The sequence below is a fragment of the Cyprinodon tularosa genome, unplaced genomic scaffold (assembly GCF_016077235.1).
Source record: "Cyprinodon tularosa strain WSP-4 unplaced genomic scaffold, ASM1607723v1 ctg210, whole genome shotgun sequence".
Taxonomy (NCBI): Eukaryota; Metazoa; Chordata; class Actinopteri; order Cyprinodontiformes; family Cyprinodontidae; genus Cyprinodon; species Cyprinodon tularosa.
This window is the reverse complement of record NW_024038779.1, coordinates 2,111,110-2,129,381: the sequence shown is the minus strand read 5'-3', so window position 1 is coordinate 2,129,381 and position 18,272 is coordinate 2,111,110. Positions and strand designations below refer to the sequence as shown.

Genomic DNA, 18,272 nt, shown 5'->3' with positions numbered 1-18,272 from the left:
GTTGTCAGCTCTGGCAGTGGGTGGGGAGTTATAATTAGGTCCTTGTGATGAATAACAGCAAGACCTCCTCCACGGCCGATGGTCCGAGCCTTTTCCAGGTAGGTGTATCCTGGAGGACAAGCTTCATTTAATGTCAGATACGACCCTGGTTTGTGCCAGGTTTCGGTGAGGCACATTATATCTATGTTTTTGTCCAGTATGCGGTCAGATATCAGGCCGCTCTTATTTGTTAGTGATTGGGTGTTGAAGAGTTCCATTTTTATTTTGGAGGCTGGCTTATATTTTGGGAAAGAGCGAAGAAGACTGAAATCCACTCCGCGTATTCCAGCCCTCCGGTATTGTGGCTTATTAGTCCTTGTATTGGGCATGCTCTGATGACGTGTTGATTGAGGCCGCGGAGTTGCAGCAGGTGAACATGGTGGGGTCCGGGTGGATACGAGCTGGTGAGGGAGTCTCCCCATCTGTGGGATATGGCCGATCCGCGTCCGTATATAGGTCGACAGTGGTGCGGTCCGGTCTCGCCATGGTTGACTGGAGCCGTCAGGGGATGATGTGCCAGTCCGGAATGTAGCCGCAGCGTGGCTAGCGTGCGTGGTCTGTCCCAGGTAGACACGCCGCTCCCGGGCCATGATAGCTCCGTTCCGCTGATCGCCTCGCCCGTCCGGGACACCATGAGTACCTCGCCGTCTGTGGAAAAGGACGTTGCTCCTGCTGACTGGAAAAATCTCTTGGGCTTTGCTTCAACAGGCAAGTAAGTAGCAGCCAGGTAGCCGGTCGGTAGCCGGCGGGAAGCAGCCAGGTAGCCGGTGGGTAGCCGGCGGGAAGCAGCCAGGTAGCCCGTGGGTAGCCGGCGGGAAGCAGCCAGGTAGCCGGCGGGAAGCAGCCAGGTAGCCGGTGGGTAGCCGGCGGGAAGCAGCCAGGTAGCCGGTGGGTAGCCGGCGGGAAGCAGCCAGGTAGCCGGTGGGTAGCAGCCAGATAGCCGGTGGGTAGCAGCCAGATAGCCGGTGGGTAGCAGCCAGGTAGCCGGTGGGTAGCAGCCAGGTAGCCGGTGGGTAGCAGCCAGGTAGCCGGTGGGTAGCAGCCAGATAGCCGGTGGGTAGCAGCCAGGTAGCCGGTGGGTAGCAGCCAGGTAGCCGGTGGGTAGCAGCCAGGTAGCCGGTGTAATCAAAACAGGAGCCCCGCTTCAGTTCTGGATGTTATCTTTGCTGGTTGCTTACGTTTCCCTCTCCTTCAACCACTCAATCATACATACGCACAAAGAAAGCTACAGTTGGTGGTAATCCATCCAAGTTTCACTTTTTTCCTTGAATCACTGGATTTATTTTAATGGTATCTTAACTGGTTTTCTGAGACAACCAAAGCACAATTCAATAAATGTATTTAGGCTCACACTGATTTAAGACAGGTCCATCATGGCTTCACATCCATCTGTAGAGAATAATGGCGTATCACACACATATTTTTCTGCCTTTAGGCAAATGTCAGATCTGCCTTTAGGTCAGGAGTAGAAGATGGAAGGTGTAAAATGGAGGGGCATAGTGCTACTCCTTACAGAGTTAAGATAAGACCTAAAATGACAGGACCAAATGAGAGGGTAGGAAAGAAAGGTATTATTCTTTTTCTCAGGACTTGATTTCACTGAATACCACAGGGAATAAACAGGATATTCCACCTGTCTTTCATGATTTTTGGAGGACAGTGTGACCTTTTTAGTCCCTGCTGCAGGTGAATTTTATCTCTTAGAAGTAAACTTTTTTGGGAGAAGCAAGAGACATAGTAATAAAGGACAAAAGCAATGATGCGCTATATCTAACAACAACATGTGTAGCGATAAAGGAAAGCCTCGCTTATTTGACTGGCATTACAATTATGATAGCTTTTTTGATTAAAGGCAGACACATAGATGCGTGTTTGTCAACTAGAGGATTTTTTTTTACATAATTAGATCATCTAATTATCTCAAATTGTAATAGAACAATCTTTGACTGACAGCTTGGCCCTTTGTTCTAATGTCCTCTGGAGTAATAAACCCCCTTCCCCAATAAAAAGGGTTAATTTTCTCAACTTTGTTACCTGATTTGGTTATCTGGATCTCTCTGCAGATTGCTTCCTCCTTTCTTGTAGTTAATCTCCCCTACTGTCTGACATAGCAGAGTTTGACCTCATGGATGTGTCTCATATGTTTGAGCAGGTACTGACAGCAGCTTAACTCTAGTGTTAAGGCCTGTCTTTAGATAAAAGAGAAGGTTGAAGGAATGCTGCAGATCATTTTTCCAGACCAAGGCTGCTATCTATAGCCGTAGCCATCACTGAAACCTCTGCACATTATTCATATCCATATTAATGCAACAGACATGAAACCTGTCTCACTTTATAACATGTGATCTTCTCTCTTATTACGCTCTGTCTATTTTAGAAGTCTTTTCATGGTTTTATATTACTTTTTCCTACTTGGCTCTTGCTCATCGACTTAGATAAGAACTTTTAATGGAATTTTCGGCGACATTACATCCTAACTTAAATCAAGCAATTCAAATATCTGAAGTTTAAACAAGAGAGAAGCTAGATCAAAGGGAAGCATTCAGGCGGAGAATTTCTTTGAGCTTTGGTCAGACGCTTCATAAATAAAACAATAGAAATAACATTTAAAATAAATCCTCTCATCTGAAGACACATCAGGTTCTCAGAACAGGATCCGACAGACTCAGAGGTCCAGGATTCCAAATAAAGCTCAGACAAACAGATCAGAACATGAACAGGCAGGCTCAGAGGCCCAAGAATCCGAATACAGGTCAGGCAAACGAATAAGATGGGAACAGGCAGGCTCAGTGGTTGAGAGGCAGAACACGTCAGGATCAGGTAATCAGAAAACCTAAAGAGCTTGGTATACTCCCGCAGAAGTGTGTCGCAGTGAGTTTGACGCAGACATTTTTTGATTTATGCTCAATTTTGAGCGTGGTCTGCGCTATATACAATGTGGGTCTAGATACGGCAGACGCGGCGAGGAAGTGGGGGCGAGTTTTGTCCGCTAACAGAGGGACATGACGGTGAAAAATTGCGGGGATCCAGGTGGAAAACGGGTCCCAGCATTCTCGCGTGCCTTAATCTTCTAGCTGGTCAAACTTCACGAGTTGTTTTCCACATTGTTGTTTTCGCTCATAAAAACGAAACAAGCCGGCCTCCTGTCTGCGGCACTTTCTGCGGTCAGGTACAATTTGGGAGAGGTGCAGAGTGTCTGCGGAGGGGGCGGGGACGTCTTTTTGTTCACTGTGACACCTATGCAGACCACCTAGTTTCGAAGTACAAATCAGCCTTAAGGTAATGCTAAAAATGCTCTCACCACTGAGATCAGATGGGAACAGGCTGGCTAGGTGGTTGAGGGGTAGAACAGGTCAGGATCAGGAAATCTGAAACATCAAGGTACTCTAAAAACACTTTCACCACTGACTAGAGAGAACAAGAATAATCTGGCTATGATGACTGGATGCAAGCACCTTAAATAGAGACAGGAGTGGGTGGATCCGATGAGCAGTAATGATAAACCGGATAGAGTTAAACAGGTGAATGAAATGAATAAAGCCAGTCATCAGCACCAAGAGCTTGACACCTACCAAATTTAAATAGAAAGCCATTACGTCAATTTAGTTTTTATCCCCAAAAATGTAATCCCACACTCAAAGTGTAAAATGTCAAAAAATATATTCTCTAAATGTATGGATTTTTCTTTGTAAAAAGAGACAAAAACAAAAGATTTTGCAGTTCTTTTGGGATTTATTTTTTCCAATAGCCAACAGTGAAGTTTTTGGCACACCTGTTTTCAATACTCTGCCCTAAAAAGGGCTTTGTGGTCTAACAATGTTCATATGGCTTTTTGAAGTGAAATAGGCTAATAGTATCTGGGGATGTCCAAGTAATTTTTATTTTTATTTTGATGCAATACAGATATTGCAGCTTTGAGTATTGATCAATACCAATATTGACCTGACACGATATCAGTACAAATTGTATCATCCTATTGCTCATCTCTTATTGTGGATTATTGAGAAAAGCTTGATCAAGTTGAAACCCAAACAAAGAAAAATATTCAACGATGGGAATAGGAACAACTGGCACATTCCTATTTAACGAAATGGTGACATAAACTTTAAACAGAGGCGGAGACTAACCATAACTAGTAAATACTTTGGATTACTTTACAGCGAAAAACCCTAACTGTGCTACTATCTTAAAACACATTTCACTTCAACTGTGTGCTTTGGTTAGGTTCAAATAATAATACCTTTTTTTTTTTTTGCAACAAACATTTAAGGTTCACTTTAAACAAAGGCTACGAGAGTCACTTATGCCCACAGTCAAGCATAGTAGAGGAAGGGTGATATGGAGATATCCTGATCAATATTTATCTCTGTTATCAATCTGATATAAGTAAAAAAAAAATATATCGGGATTTATTTGCTTTTTTTATAGAAATGCTAATAAAAAACACATGCCTTCTATCAGCTAGCTAATGGAGGATCAGAGATGGGAAGTAACGAAGTACAAATACTTTGTTACTGTACTCAAGTAGATTTTTCTGATATTTTTACTTTACTTTGCTACTTATTTTTATGGCGACTTTTTACTTCTACTCCTTACATTTTTACACAAATATCTGTACTTTCTACTTCTTACATTTAAAAAAATTGGCTCGTTACTTTAGTTTTAAATCATTTCAATGGTGTTACCGTTATTATTTTTCACGTCATCAATACCAAATTCAATCTAATTGGACGGGAATCTACGTTGCATTTAAACGCACCGCTACAAGATGAATCGACAGATTCGGCGGTATTCATTGAGGGCAAATCATTGCAGCTTGGTGGCGTTGGCGTTAGCATAGTAGTATGGACGACGAGATGATTGAAAATGAACACAACGGAGATCTAGTCCTATTGGCAGACATCCATTTAAAATGCAGGCAACGGCATGAAAAAAGTGGTTTCTACTTTTACTTTTATACTTTAAGTAAATTTACATGCCTGTACTTTGTTACTTTTACTTGAGTAAAGAAGTTTAATCAGTACTTCCACTTTTACCAGAGTATTTTTTAACACAAGTATCTGTACTTTTACTCAAGTACGGAAAGTGAGTACTTTTGCCATCTCTGTGGAGGATAATCCTTTGTCACTGTTGTTATTCCTTCATCTAAAAGACCCAATATCCTGCCATTCTTCCTTTAAGGTATTTCAAAGACAAGTGACACTTTTTTTTATTAGATTATACACATTAACCTCTTGTTGATAAGGTTTTCTGGCTTTTTAAAGATTTGTAGCTGGTGATTCATTGGAAACAATACAGGTGCTGGTCATAAAATTAGAATATCATGAAAAAGATTGATTTCAGTAATTCCATTTAAAAAGTGAAACTTGTATATTATATTCATACATTACATACAAACTCATATATTTCAGATGTTTATTTTGTTTAATTTTGATGATTACAAATGACAACAAATGAAAATCTCAAATTCATCATATCAGAAAATTAGAATATTACTGAAGACCAATAAAAACAAAGGATTTATAGAAATGTTGGCCAACTGAAAAGTATGAACATGAAAAGTATGAGCATGTACAGCACTCAGTATTTAGTTGGGCCTCCTTTGGCCTGTATTACTGCAGCAATGCGGCGTGGCATGGAGTCGATCAGTCTGTGGCACTGCTCAGGTGTTATGATAGCCCAGGTTGCTCTAATAGTGGCTTTTAGCTCTTCTGAATTGTTGGGTCTGGTGTATTGCATCTTCTTCTTCACAATACCCCATAGATTTTCTATGGGGTTAAGGTCAGGAGAGTTTGCTGGCCAATTAAGAACAGGGATACCATGGTCCTTCAACCAGGTACTGGTAGCTTTGGCACTGTGTGCAGGTGCCAAGTCCTGTTGGAAAATGAAATCTTCATCTCCAAAAAGTTGGTCAGCTGCAGGAAGCATGAAGTGCTCTAAAACTTCCTGGTATGTGGCTGCGTTGACCCTGGACCTCAGAAAACACAATGGACCAACACCAGCAGATGACATGGCACCCCAAACCATCACTGACTGTGGAAACTTTACACTGGACTTCAAGCAACGTGGATGAAGTGCCTCTCTTCTTTTCCTCCAGACTCTGGGACCTTGATTTCCAAAGGAAATGCAAAATTTACTTTCATCAGAGAACATGACTTTGGACCACTCACCAGCAGTCCAGTCCTGTTTCTCTTTAGCCCAGGCAAGACGCTTCTGACGCTGTCTGTGGTTCAAGAGTGGCTTGACACAAGGAATGCGACAGCAGAAACCCATGTCTTTCATACATCTGTGTGTGGTGGTTCTTGAAGCACTCACTCCAGCTGCAGTCCACTCTTTGTGAATCTCCCCCACATTTTTGAATGGGTTTTGTTTCACAATCCTCTCCAGGGTGCGGTTATCTCTCTTGCTTGTACACTTTTTTCGACCACATCTTTTCCTTCCCTTCGCCTCTCTATTAATGTGCTTGGACACTGAGCTCTGTGAACAGCCAGCCTCTTTAGCGATGACCTTTTGTGTCTTGCCCTCCTTGTGCAAGGTGTCGATGGTCGTCTTTTGGACAACTGTCAAGTCAGCAGTCTTCCCCATGATTGTGTAGCCTATAGAACTAGACTGAAAGACCATTTAAAGGCTTTTGCAGGTGGTTTGAGTTAATTAGCTGATTAGAGTGTGGCACCAGGGGCCATCAATTTTGAACCTTTTCACAATATTCTAATTTTCTGATATGATGAATTTGAGATTTTCATTTGTTGTCATTTGTAATCATCAAAATTAAACAAAATAAACATCTGAAATATATGAGTTTGTATGTAATGTATGAATATAATATACAAGTTTCACTTTTTAAATGGAATTACTGAAATCAATCTACTTTTTCATGATATTCTAATTTTATGACCAGCACCTGTATATTCCCAGAGATGATATTTCTGCAATGAAGCATTGACCTGTTTTAAAGTCTTTTCACACATAATAAGCTGATTTCCGATATATGTTAACTGTATTGCCTCTCTGAAAGTATATAATAGACTATCAGAATGACTAATATAGAATTACCTTTCAGAAAAAAATTAACCATTTAAAATGTTAATAATAATTTAAAGCTAAATAAAAAAAAAAAATCATAGTATCATTGTAAGGGTTTGGTTGAGATCTTTGAGGACCCAAATGCAGAGGGGAAGAGGCAGAGGTGAGTTTGGTAGATTTAATGAAGGGCTCACAGGCAACTGAGGCAGGAATCCAAAAATCCAACATGACAAATTACATCCGAGAAAACAAACATGAGGAGCCAGGAAAAGACGGGGAACCAGCACTGAGGAACTGCACAGGGAGAGTATATATAGGAGACTGAACAAAGACAGGACTAATGAGCTGATTGGGAGCAGGTGTGAACAGAGGATTCTAGAAAGGAGCTAGGGAAAAGGAGACCAACACAAAAGGGCAATCAAGAAATACCTAAGAACACAAATATATACAGAAAACACCAAAAAATAGGAATAAAACTAATATAACTAGAAAACAAAGAAAAACATGGATCAACGTGAAACTGAAAACTCAAAAGAAAACCTAAACAACACCAAGACCATGGCAATCATAGCATTACATGTTACTGTTTCAAACGTTTCTAAAATTCTACTTTCTCTGCAGTTCACTTTGCAGACATAAGTATGGCACTCAGCGCTTAGTTGAAAGTCTCCGTTGCTTACAGTGTACTTCAGTTTGAATACCAGTCTAAAAAGGGCCAAAGCATTTATTTGGTTTAGTGGTGATTGCCGAGGAATAGGTGAATGCATCTCCAGCTGAACAGATGTGAGTAATTTAAAATCCCCTATTATTTCCCATCCCAAATATGTCACAGAAGCAGTGTGTCCTTCCTCAGCATGCTCGAGGCCAGAGCTCCCACTGAGTTCTAGGAAGAAGTCCTTTTCAGAATGAAACTTGCAATGGGTACAGTTATTAATGAAAGCAACTAGTAGAGGCTGATGAAAGCTGCATAAATGCAACCATCTCCTGGAGAACCCCTTATCTGGTGAATTAGAATAACTGCTTTTTGTCTGATTCATTCTGACTGAAAATACACCGTTTTCTCAGAAAAGAGATTTTATCACAAAATGTAATGCTTACTTTGGAGAAATATGTTTATGCTTTTTTTTTTTCTGAACTATATTTTTTAGGTATGTCAACTAAAACCCTTAGCTTCTGCAAGTCTGGCCAGCATGGCCTTTTCCAGCATGGTATTGTGCTCTACTACTTAGCACAAGCTGTTCATAATTAGTTTGTAGGGGGACAACAAAGATTTTGACACCAGATGGGTGTACGATAAACTGGCTTAGTTGGTAAACCACACCAAGTTGGACTAGTCTAACTTATTGTTTTTGTCACTTGGGTTTCAGAAAGCCAGCTCTAACTCGCTTCAGTGGTAATTGACATGGCTTGCATTAGTGGCAATAAGGGAGTCCTTTTGGTTAAAACTTTCAACAAGTCAGGATTAAACAGAATTAAATGTACAAAAAACTTTTTTAAAGTGTACCATTGGAATGGAACAGTTATCAAGTGAAGGAGCTTCGCCACAAGCATCTACAGGTAAAACTTGTATGCATGCTTTACTGTTTAGTGCTTTAGTATACAACTGTTATGTATTGCTACAGTATGCACAACACTTGCATTACAGTGTCACTCATGTTACTGTAACTCATATTACTGTAACTATACTTACAGTGCATGTCATATAATTTGTTGTGCCAAATCCTCTGGTACACTGACTTTTTAAGCTCAAATCTGTATCCTGGCTTTGGAGGCTAGGGAACAACTGCACACATTTGCAAGTCCGAGAAGAAATTGCACTGGAAAGAGCCAACATAGTTGTCCTAGGCCAATGAGTAGGGAGAGTAGAGGATATTACAAAGTATGAAAGAAGCTCAGAAAAGCCATGGATGTAACTTGTGATGAGATCACAGCATTTTCCTGCAGAGGGGTCATTCGGCACTCAAGAGGTTACTATCTTCAATGAATTGAGAGAGCTAATATTCACTGTGATGTAGATACAAATGTGTGGCCAGACAGACAGGAAATGTGTTTCTTGTTGCACATTTCTGTGAACAGTTGCATATATGCAGTATACTGGTTCTGATTTTTATTGACTTTTAGTTTTCAAAATGCAATCCACGGTGTATAATGTCCTGATTTTACATGACATTGGGAAGCACTTTCAGAGTTCTAACCCTTTAATTTGATATTCTGGTGTCATAACCTGCCATTTTGATGACACTGACACTTTTATTAACATAAATACTCTCTTTTGAAAAAAACATAACCCTTTTTGATCAAGAGACTTGCTTTTGAAACATGAATACCTATTTTGAGCTACTGACTTGATTTTGTGCTGTTAATTATCAGTTTTGAGAAGGTGATCATCTGGTTTTGCAAGTTATCTACCATGTTTTGCAATTTTTACCTGTTGTTTTGAGAAACACCTTTCCATTGGTGCAAACTTTGATATGTTGTGAGAATTGCACCAAAGAAACTAAGAAAAACTGTGACAAAAACAAACAGCTTTCTATACATACCCCCGGAGACAGACAGATTTCCTGACTCAAACTGTGGCCATCTTTAATAGAAGAAGTTGGAAGATACGTATTTGCTGGCTGAATGAAAGCTTCTGGAATCAGGCTGTCTGAGAAGTTACAAGTGTGGGTTGGTTCAAGCCCCCAAAGAGGAAACTGTGACAGGTCATGTTGTTTAATTCACTGAACATGTGATTGAAGCACTAAATTGAAAGACAGGATTACAGGGGAAATCCGGATAGAAATCAGAGGATGTCTACCTCGAAAGGAGCCTGGTCAACAAACCCTGCCCCTTTTCCATCTCTCCAGAATTATAGCTGTTTTGTTTCACATTGTTCTCTTAAAAGATTGAAAAAAAAAACCCAAAAAGTTTTTTTTTGTTTTTTTTTTAAACTAAAGAATCATAACTTTATTTAAGCTTTTTATATGTTCTCCAACATTATTTCATATCCAGAAATAAAGACAGAAACATTCTCTGAAGGAGTAATAGGTCAAAATAACAAAACTGTTATTATTTGCAACACTGCAGTCTGTCGTGTAGATTTAATGTAGTTAGTAAATGTTCATATAGAACTTTTACTATCTATATACAAACATGAATAATTAAATGCTGTTAGCATATAATCTATTTTTTGATATTGGTCAAATAAGCTGTATCTTCTTGTTGCTTTAGCTGTATAGGTTGACTCCCTCTAAATTGTATGTTTTCTTTTTTGTTTTTTGTTTTTTAGAGAAAACTATTGTCTCTAATAATAAAGTTAGCTTGAGATATTTGTCAAGCTAATTTTGATGAAATGTTACAATTTCAGTTACAATGTCAGGTGTCCCCTTTGATCTTAGGTGGTTCCTTACAGATTTAGGCATCACAGATTAAAATCGGCTCTGTGTAGCTGAAGGCTATTCCCAGAATATAAAAATCCTTGTCCACTCTATTAACTCCTCTACATTATTTATGACTACTTCAAATAGATAATAGGCATGTAATTTAATTCCTGCTAAATATACCTGCATATTTTTCTATTAGATATTAAGCAAAATGGTGGAGGCAGTATGATGAAATTCCTTTTTAATTTGGCATCAAGGAAAACAATGAAAAAAGAATGAAAGCTTAGCAAGTAATAATCAAAATGAGTGATCACGTGAAGCTTTCACAGAAATGGATTCCTCTGCGCTTGATCTGATTAGGCTTAGGACACAGAAGCTGACAGCAGCTGAGCAGGGAATAATCACAGTAATGCAAACACAGGGGAGAAAAATTGCATCTTTCTAGGTCTTGGTGCTTTAAAAGGATGCTGAAAATCTACCTGCCTCATTCATAGGTGCCAAAATCCCCTTTCAATTTATTTTCCCATGTTAAGCTGAAGAGGTAAAATAATTTATTTAAGCTGAAAAAAAATCACTGTTAAGATTAAATATCATATAATCCGTTTCCACTGAATAATTTGACAATAACGGATAAGAGATCATTTTCAATGAAAAAGGCTACCTGAAATATTAAACGGCGTGGTTTGATGGTACTAGACTAATCCTTTATATCCACCTCAGTTCCTTATATTTTTGTTTAATACCCCGTGTATATCATTTAAAGTAAGATATATGATGCACAACATGCTGAATAAATATGTATTTTCTCCAAGCATGAAAGAGTATTCATATACAAAAAAAGAATCAGAACATTTTAAAAGGGGACTAAATTATTCAAAGCTGGACATGAGGCCGTGATTGGGCCTGTATGGATTTGGTTTAAAGTTCCTTTTTTCTTGGTAGAAAAGCTAAAAACTAAAATGAAAAATATATATATATAAAAAAATGATTAAAAAAGATTTCAATGTATCAGTTTTTATTCTGTAACCCAAACCAGGTCTTCATCTCTTGGCAGTCATGGTCTTTGTCAGAACAAGAAACAACAACAATAGTTTCAGTAACGAATGTGAAGTCCAAATGCCCCTCCACTTCAGAACATGTTTGGTTTAACATTGCAAAAGACGAATATTACTGACTTCCAATTTAACTTTTAACTGCTTGCAATCTGCTTTTTCAGAAGCAGGATTCTGTGGAAAACCAGCAGTCAGTATGTCCATCTTCTGCACATCACTACCTCACAACAATTCGAATTAGAAAAGCACTCGGAGAGTGCAGACCTCCACCAAGCAGCAAATTCTGCCCCATATTGTGACTTACAGCTATAGCTAGAACTCTCACATGATCTGAATCATAACCAATTTTGAATTAATTGTTCCTTGGTATGAGGTACACCTTTGGTAACTAGTTATAAATAGGGCACAGCCTCTATCAGTCTCCTTTCTCCTAGCTCCTAGTCTTGATTCTTCTGTCTGCTCCCAATCTGCTGATTAGCCTGGTCTTTGTTCAGTCCCACATTTATACTTGTCCTCTTCATTTACTGTTTGCTGGTTCCCTGTCATTTCTTTGCCACTCATGTGTCTTTTCCCTGATGTCTCCTGGATTTTTAGTTTTTTCTGGATTTTGTTTTGGAATTTGCTTCTGTTTCCTTTGGGTCAAGATTAAATCTACAAGAAATAAGGAGGCTTCCGTCTCTGTATTTGGGTGCTCTTAAAAACCTCCACATAACCTGATACTGCACTCTGCTTTCTTGCTTGATCAGCAGATTAAGACTTCAAGCGAGGCATAGCTCAGTATAAGAGGTCTGAACTAATTTGGTTCCGATGCTGAAGCTTCCACTTTCTGCTTTTCGGGGAAGTGCTTGTTCTGCCAAATAATGTTAAAGAATCCTTCAAAAAAATTATGCATCGTCATTATCCTCAGGTTGGATTGTTTCTTGCACTTAGGTGCACCTTTGGTAAACATTTTATTAAAATCTGTTTCTAACTTTTTTCATTATCCTGTACACAGATGGATGACAGACAAACAAATAGCCACACAAACTTGACTAAAAACATAACCTCCTTGGTCGAAATAAATATCAATACCTTTCAAATCACAGGTGTATGTGCATTACTTGATAATTGAAGCTATGTTACTAAGCATTTAATTTGTATAGTACTGGTCAGAATTGTACAATAATTTACATTGGCTTTCTAAAGTGTAATGTTTAAGCATCCAGGCAGAGTCTTTTAGCCAAATAGTCATTTTCCCCTTTGTTCTTTTATTTATTTTAAGCATTTAAATATCTTGTTATTTTCATCATTAATGATTCAGGTTCCATGACTGCTTTTATGTGTGGTTGTCTGTGTACAACACCTTTTTGCTGCATGGTAACTACAGTGTCCTCATTAGTCTCCGTTATGACCAAAATAATATACCTGAATTTATTTCTGGCTGTAGATTAATGAAAAAAATATGGCATGAGTATGTTTTCTTTTTTTTTATAAAAACAACTTTTACTTTTAACTTGCTATGCCATGTTTATTTAACTGAACTATAACAGCTCAAAAAAGTTAAATATAAAGGTAATGCCAAATTCCCTCTATAGTGGGTGGGTAAAAAGTGGGTAAAAATATTAGTAACATGAGAATCTTTGCATATTTTTTTTTACTTTATTTCTGAGCTAATATGCGATAAAAAACAGACAAAAACTTCAACTATATTCCATTTGCAAACTTTAAAAATGAATTCATCTTGAATGGACAGACATGAATTAAGATCTAATCTCTTTTTTAAGTAAAGTACTCCTCAAACTAATTTGTGGTTTCTTATTTCCTAATTAAATATTGTTTGAGTTACAAACACGACTAACAAACAGCTCTTATATAATAAGGTGTGTGGATGGTCTGGGTATGCTGAAAAAATTAGAGTCAGAGAGGGGTTGATAACCAGATATGATTAAGTAAGTAAGACACTGGAGAGTATACAGGTGCTGGTCATAAAATTAGAATATCATGAAAAAGTAGATTGATTTCAGTAATTCCATTTAAAAAGTGAAACTTGTATATTATATTCATACATTACATACAAACTCATATATTTCAGATGTTTATTTTGTTTAATTTTGATGATTACAAATGACAACAAATGAAAATCTCAAATTCATCATATCAGAAAATTAGAATATTACTGAAGACCAATAAAAACAAAGGATTTATAGAAATGTTGGCCAACTGAAAAGTATGAACATGAAAAGTATGAGCATGTACAGCACTCAGTATTTAGTTGGGCCTCCTTTGGCCTGTATTACTGCAGCAATGCGGTGTGGCATGGAGTCGATCAGTCTGTGGCACTGCTCAGGTGTTATGATAGCCCAGGTTGCTCTAATAGTGGCTTTTAGCTCTTCTGAATTGTTGGGTCTGGTGTATTGCATCTTCTTCTTCACAATACCCCATAGATTTTCTATGGGGTTAAGGTCAGGAGAGTTTGCTGGCCAATTAAGAACAGGGATACCATGGTCCTTCAACCAGGTACTGGTAGCTTTGGCACTGTGTGCAGGTGCCAAGTCCTGTTGGAAAATGAAATCTGCATCTCCAAAAAGTTGGTCAGCTGCAGGAAGCATGAAGTGCTCTAAAACTTCCTGGTATGTGGCTGCGTTGACCCTGGACCTCAGAAAACACAATGGACCAACACCAGCAGATGACATGGCACCCCAAACCATCACTGACTGTGGAAACTTTACACTGGACTTCAAGCAACGTGGATGAAGTGCCTCTCTTCTTTTCCTCCAGACTCTGGGACCTTGATTTCCAAAGGAAATGCAAAATTTACTTTCATCAGAGAACATGACTTTGGACCACTCCCCGGGCGGTCCAGTCCTGTTTCTCTTTAGCCCAGGCAAGACGCTTCTGACGCTGTCTGTGGTTCAAGAGTGGCTTGACACAAGGAATGCGACAGCAGAAACCCATGTCTTTCATACGTCTGTGTGTGGTGGTTCTTGAAGCACTCACTCCAGCTGCAGTCCACTCTTTGTGAATCTCCCCCACATTTTTGAATGGGTTTTGTTTCACAATCCTCTCCAGGGTGCGGTTATCTCTCTTGCTTGTACACTTTTTTCGACCACATCTTTTCCTTCCCTTCGCCTCTCTATTAATGTGCTTGGACACTGAGCTCTGTGAACAGCCAGCCTCTTTAGCGATGACCTTTTGTGTCTTGCCCTCCTTGTGCAAGGTGTCGATGGTCGTCTTTTGGACAACTGTCAAGTCAGCAGTCTTCCCCATGATTGTGTAGCCTATAGAACTAGACTGAAAGACCATTTAAAGGCTTTTGCAGGTGGTTTGAGTTAATTAGCTGATTAGAGTGTGGCACCAGGGGCCATCAATTTTGAACCTTTTCACAATATTCTAATTTTCTGATATGATGAATTTGAGATTTTCATTTGTTGTCATTTGTAATCATCAAAATTAAACAAAATAAACATCTGAAATATATGAGTTTGTATGTAATGTATGAATATAATATACAAGTTTCACTTTTTAAATGGAATTACTGAAATCAATCTACTTTTTCATGATATTCTAATTTTATGACCAGCACCTGTAGATAACCAAACAAAGTCACTTCATTTGTCAAGTCTCAGTATAAAGAAGTGGAACCTGAGAGGCATCTTCAAAACGCAGCTCTGCTTTTTAAATCGAAAATGCAAGTTTCTCTAATTAGTATATCTACTGTTTTAATTTGTACATTCTAAAGAAATGACATTTTTTTAACCTAATGACATTCAACAAGCCTAATTTTACAGTCAGTGTGGCATCAAACTATTCTCTGTGTACATCACTTGGTCAACCTGTGTCATGCCTTTCATGGTACATTTTCCAACAGGAAGGGGGAATTGAAATTTCCTCATAACATTCTGATCAGGTGGCCTGTATAAACAAGAATATTCCTTCGACTGCCTTTTAGTGAAAAGCTCAGCAGATGAGGAAAACTGTGAATGTAGTCACAAATGAGTTATGACACCAACAAATTTAGGGCATATTCTGTTCAGTTATTCCAGTATTCTCTTACTGTACCTATTTCAATTTACCCTGTACTATGTGCAAAGAGAAAACAGTAAAATAGACAATTTTTGTTTTGAGGGACAGCAAATTAGTCAAAACAATTTTGGTAGATTCAAGACATAAGTTCATATGTCCAACGTTAAAAGGTAGAAGAGATCTCTGGCATGCTAACCTAGAAAGGATAATAAAGAGGAAGAACATTTCATTAAGTGCTCAAATATTCTTATTCTTGATTTGCTTTTCTTCAGTTATCACAAAATTTTGACCCCTAAAGTATAGAACTTGACCAGACATTGCATCTGTGATTTTTGTTAATAGATGAATTACAATAAGAACTCCAAGCTTGCTTTAACAACATAAAAAAGGATAATAAAATTAGACTGCCCATATAATTGCTTTTAGGTGAAAATGGTAATATTTTAAAGCTGTTTCAGCACAACTGCTTTAAATGGATTATCCAAAGATGACATTTAATTCTTTAGCAACAAGAAGGTTGTTGTTTCATGTTAATACACCAGAGGCTAAAGTTAAATTAGGGTGAAAAAAAAATCTATCTCTGATGGAATCTTTAAGCAGCTGACATTTAAGAGGCACATATTTATTGAAATTTACTCTTTTAATGCTTTGTATTGAAACACACCAGTTTTACAAACGTTAAATCATGGATGGTCAGGGCATTGCATCGGTGCAAAACATTGCAATTAAGAACCAGTACCATTATGGTATACGGGAACTATATGCTCTAGCCATTAATTGCTTACAAGAGCACTTTATAAAAGATATATGAAAATTTAATTAGAGACAGAGATTAAAGAAAAAATATATATATATACATACACTCACCGGCCACTTTATTAGGTACCCCATGCTAGTAACGGGTTGGACCCCCTTTTGCCTTCAGAACTGCCTCAATTCTTCGTGGCATAGATTCAACAAGGTGCTCGAAGCATTCCTCAGGGAGTTTGGTCCATATTGACATGATGGCATCACACAGTTGCCGCAGATTTGTCGGCTGCACATCCATGATGCGAATCTCCCGTTCCACCACATCCCAAAGATGCTCTATTGGATTGAGATCTGGTGACTGTGGAGGCCATTCGAGTACATTAAACTCATTGTCATGTTCAAGAAACCAGTCTGAGATGATTCCAGCTTTATGACATGGCGTTGGGTACATTGTGGTCATAAAGCAATGGACATGGTCAGCAACAATACTCAGGTAGGCTGTGGCGTTGCAACGATGCTCAATTGGTACCAAGGGGCCCAAAGAGGGCCAAGAAAATATTCCCCACACCATCACACCACCACCACCAGCCTGAACCATTGATACAAGGCAGGATGGATCCATGCTTTCATGTTGTAGACGCCTAATTCTGACCCTACCATCCGAATGTCGCAGCAGAAATCGGGACTCATCAGACCAGGCAACGTTTTTCCAATCTTCTATTGTCCAATTTCGATGAGCTTGTGCAAATTGTAGCCTCAGTTTCCTGTTCTTAGCTGAAAGGAGTGGCACCCGGTGTGGTCTTCTGCTGCTGTAGCCCATCTGCCTCAAAGTTCGACGTACTGTGCGTTCAGAGATGCTTTTCTGCCCACCTTGGTTGTAACGGGTGGTTATTTGAGTCACTGTTGCCCTTCATCACTGTTGCCCTGATCAGCTCGAACCAGTCTGGACATTCTCCTCTGACCAAAGAACTGCCGCTCACTGGATGTTTTTTCTTTTTCGGACCATTCTCTGTAAACCCTAGAGATGTTTGTGCGTGAAAATCCCAGTAGATCAGCAGTTTCTGAAATACTCAGACCAGCCCTTCTGGCACCAACAATCATGCCACGTTCAAAGTCACTCAAATCACCTTTCTTCCCCATACTGATGCTCGGTTTGAACTGCAGGAGATTGTCTTGACCATGTCTACATGCCTAAATGCACTGAGTTGCCGCCATGTGATTGGCTGCTTAGAAATTAAGTGTTAACGAGCAGTTGGACAGGTGTACCTAATAAAGTGGTCGGTGAGTGTATATACAAACACAACTTTTAAAAAGGTATGCCTCATATCAAAAGTCATGCATTCTTATTCTACAGAGGTCTACCCAACTGCAGACTCCTAATACTAATCGACTTGTGAATGCGTGGTGCACCCTAGATAGGCCAGCAGTCAATTCCAACACTGACACACGAATAGCACGCTCACTCCAGTTAATAAGGCACCAAATGTAAATAAAACAGCACTCAATTAACTTTTGAATTATTGGTCTTCCTGTGTAAAGAAACAGGTTAATAGATTTACATTCAACTTCCAAAAACCTAATTAGTGTGAGCATTTGTTTCCCTCAAAGACATCTGCATCAGGCGCCACTCGGAATAAACATACAGAAATAGAAGTGCTGGTATACAAGTGATAGGAGGGGCAGAGAAGTTCCCTGAGTAAGTGTGTGATGTTAAGGGAGTGCAGTTATTCACAGCAGTTGCTGCCATCTCACAGCCTATTCCCTTGACATTATACTCCCAAGATTCATCCACATGTTATAGAAAAAGATGTAAGTTCTTTGAAAGATCAACAGAATAGACCCTTGGTGGCGTTAATAAGGAGTCTGCAGCTGAGAAGAGACACATCAGGAAGAGGAGGGAATGAAAACAATTGTTCTGTTGATGTTTGTGCTGCCACAGTGCCCTAGGTGGTCAATCTGTGAACATTGTGTTATTTCATGTTATCTGGGTGTTGCAGGAGAAGAATGGCTAAGCAGTCAGTTATGCATGACTCTATTGCCTCAT

At 39.1% G+C, this 18,272-nt stretch overlaps 1 protein-coding gene across 1 annotated transcript in view; it reads right to left on the bottom strand.

The window, feature by feature from the left end:
- Positions 1-259: 259 nt before the first annotated feature.
- LOC119783754 overlaps positions 260-18,272 on the bottom strand; it is a 32,732-nt gene continuing 14,719 nt past the window's right edge. The window contains exon 2 of the mRNA XM_038285403.1: positions 260-1,181. Within this exon, the coding sequence (XP_038141331.1) occupies positions 260-1,181 (922 nt within the window). The remainder of the gene's footprint in view (positions 1,182-18,272) is intronic.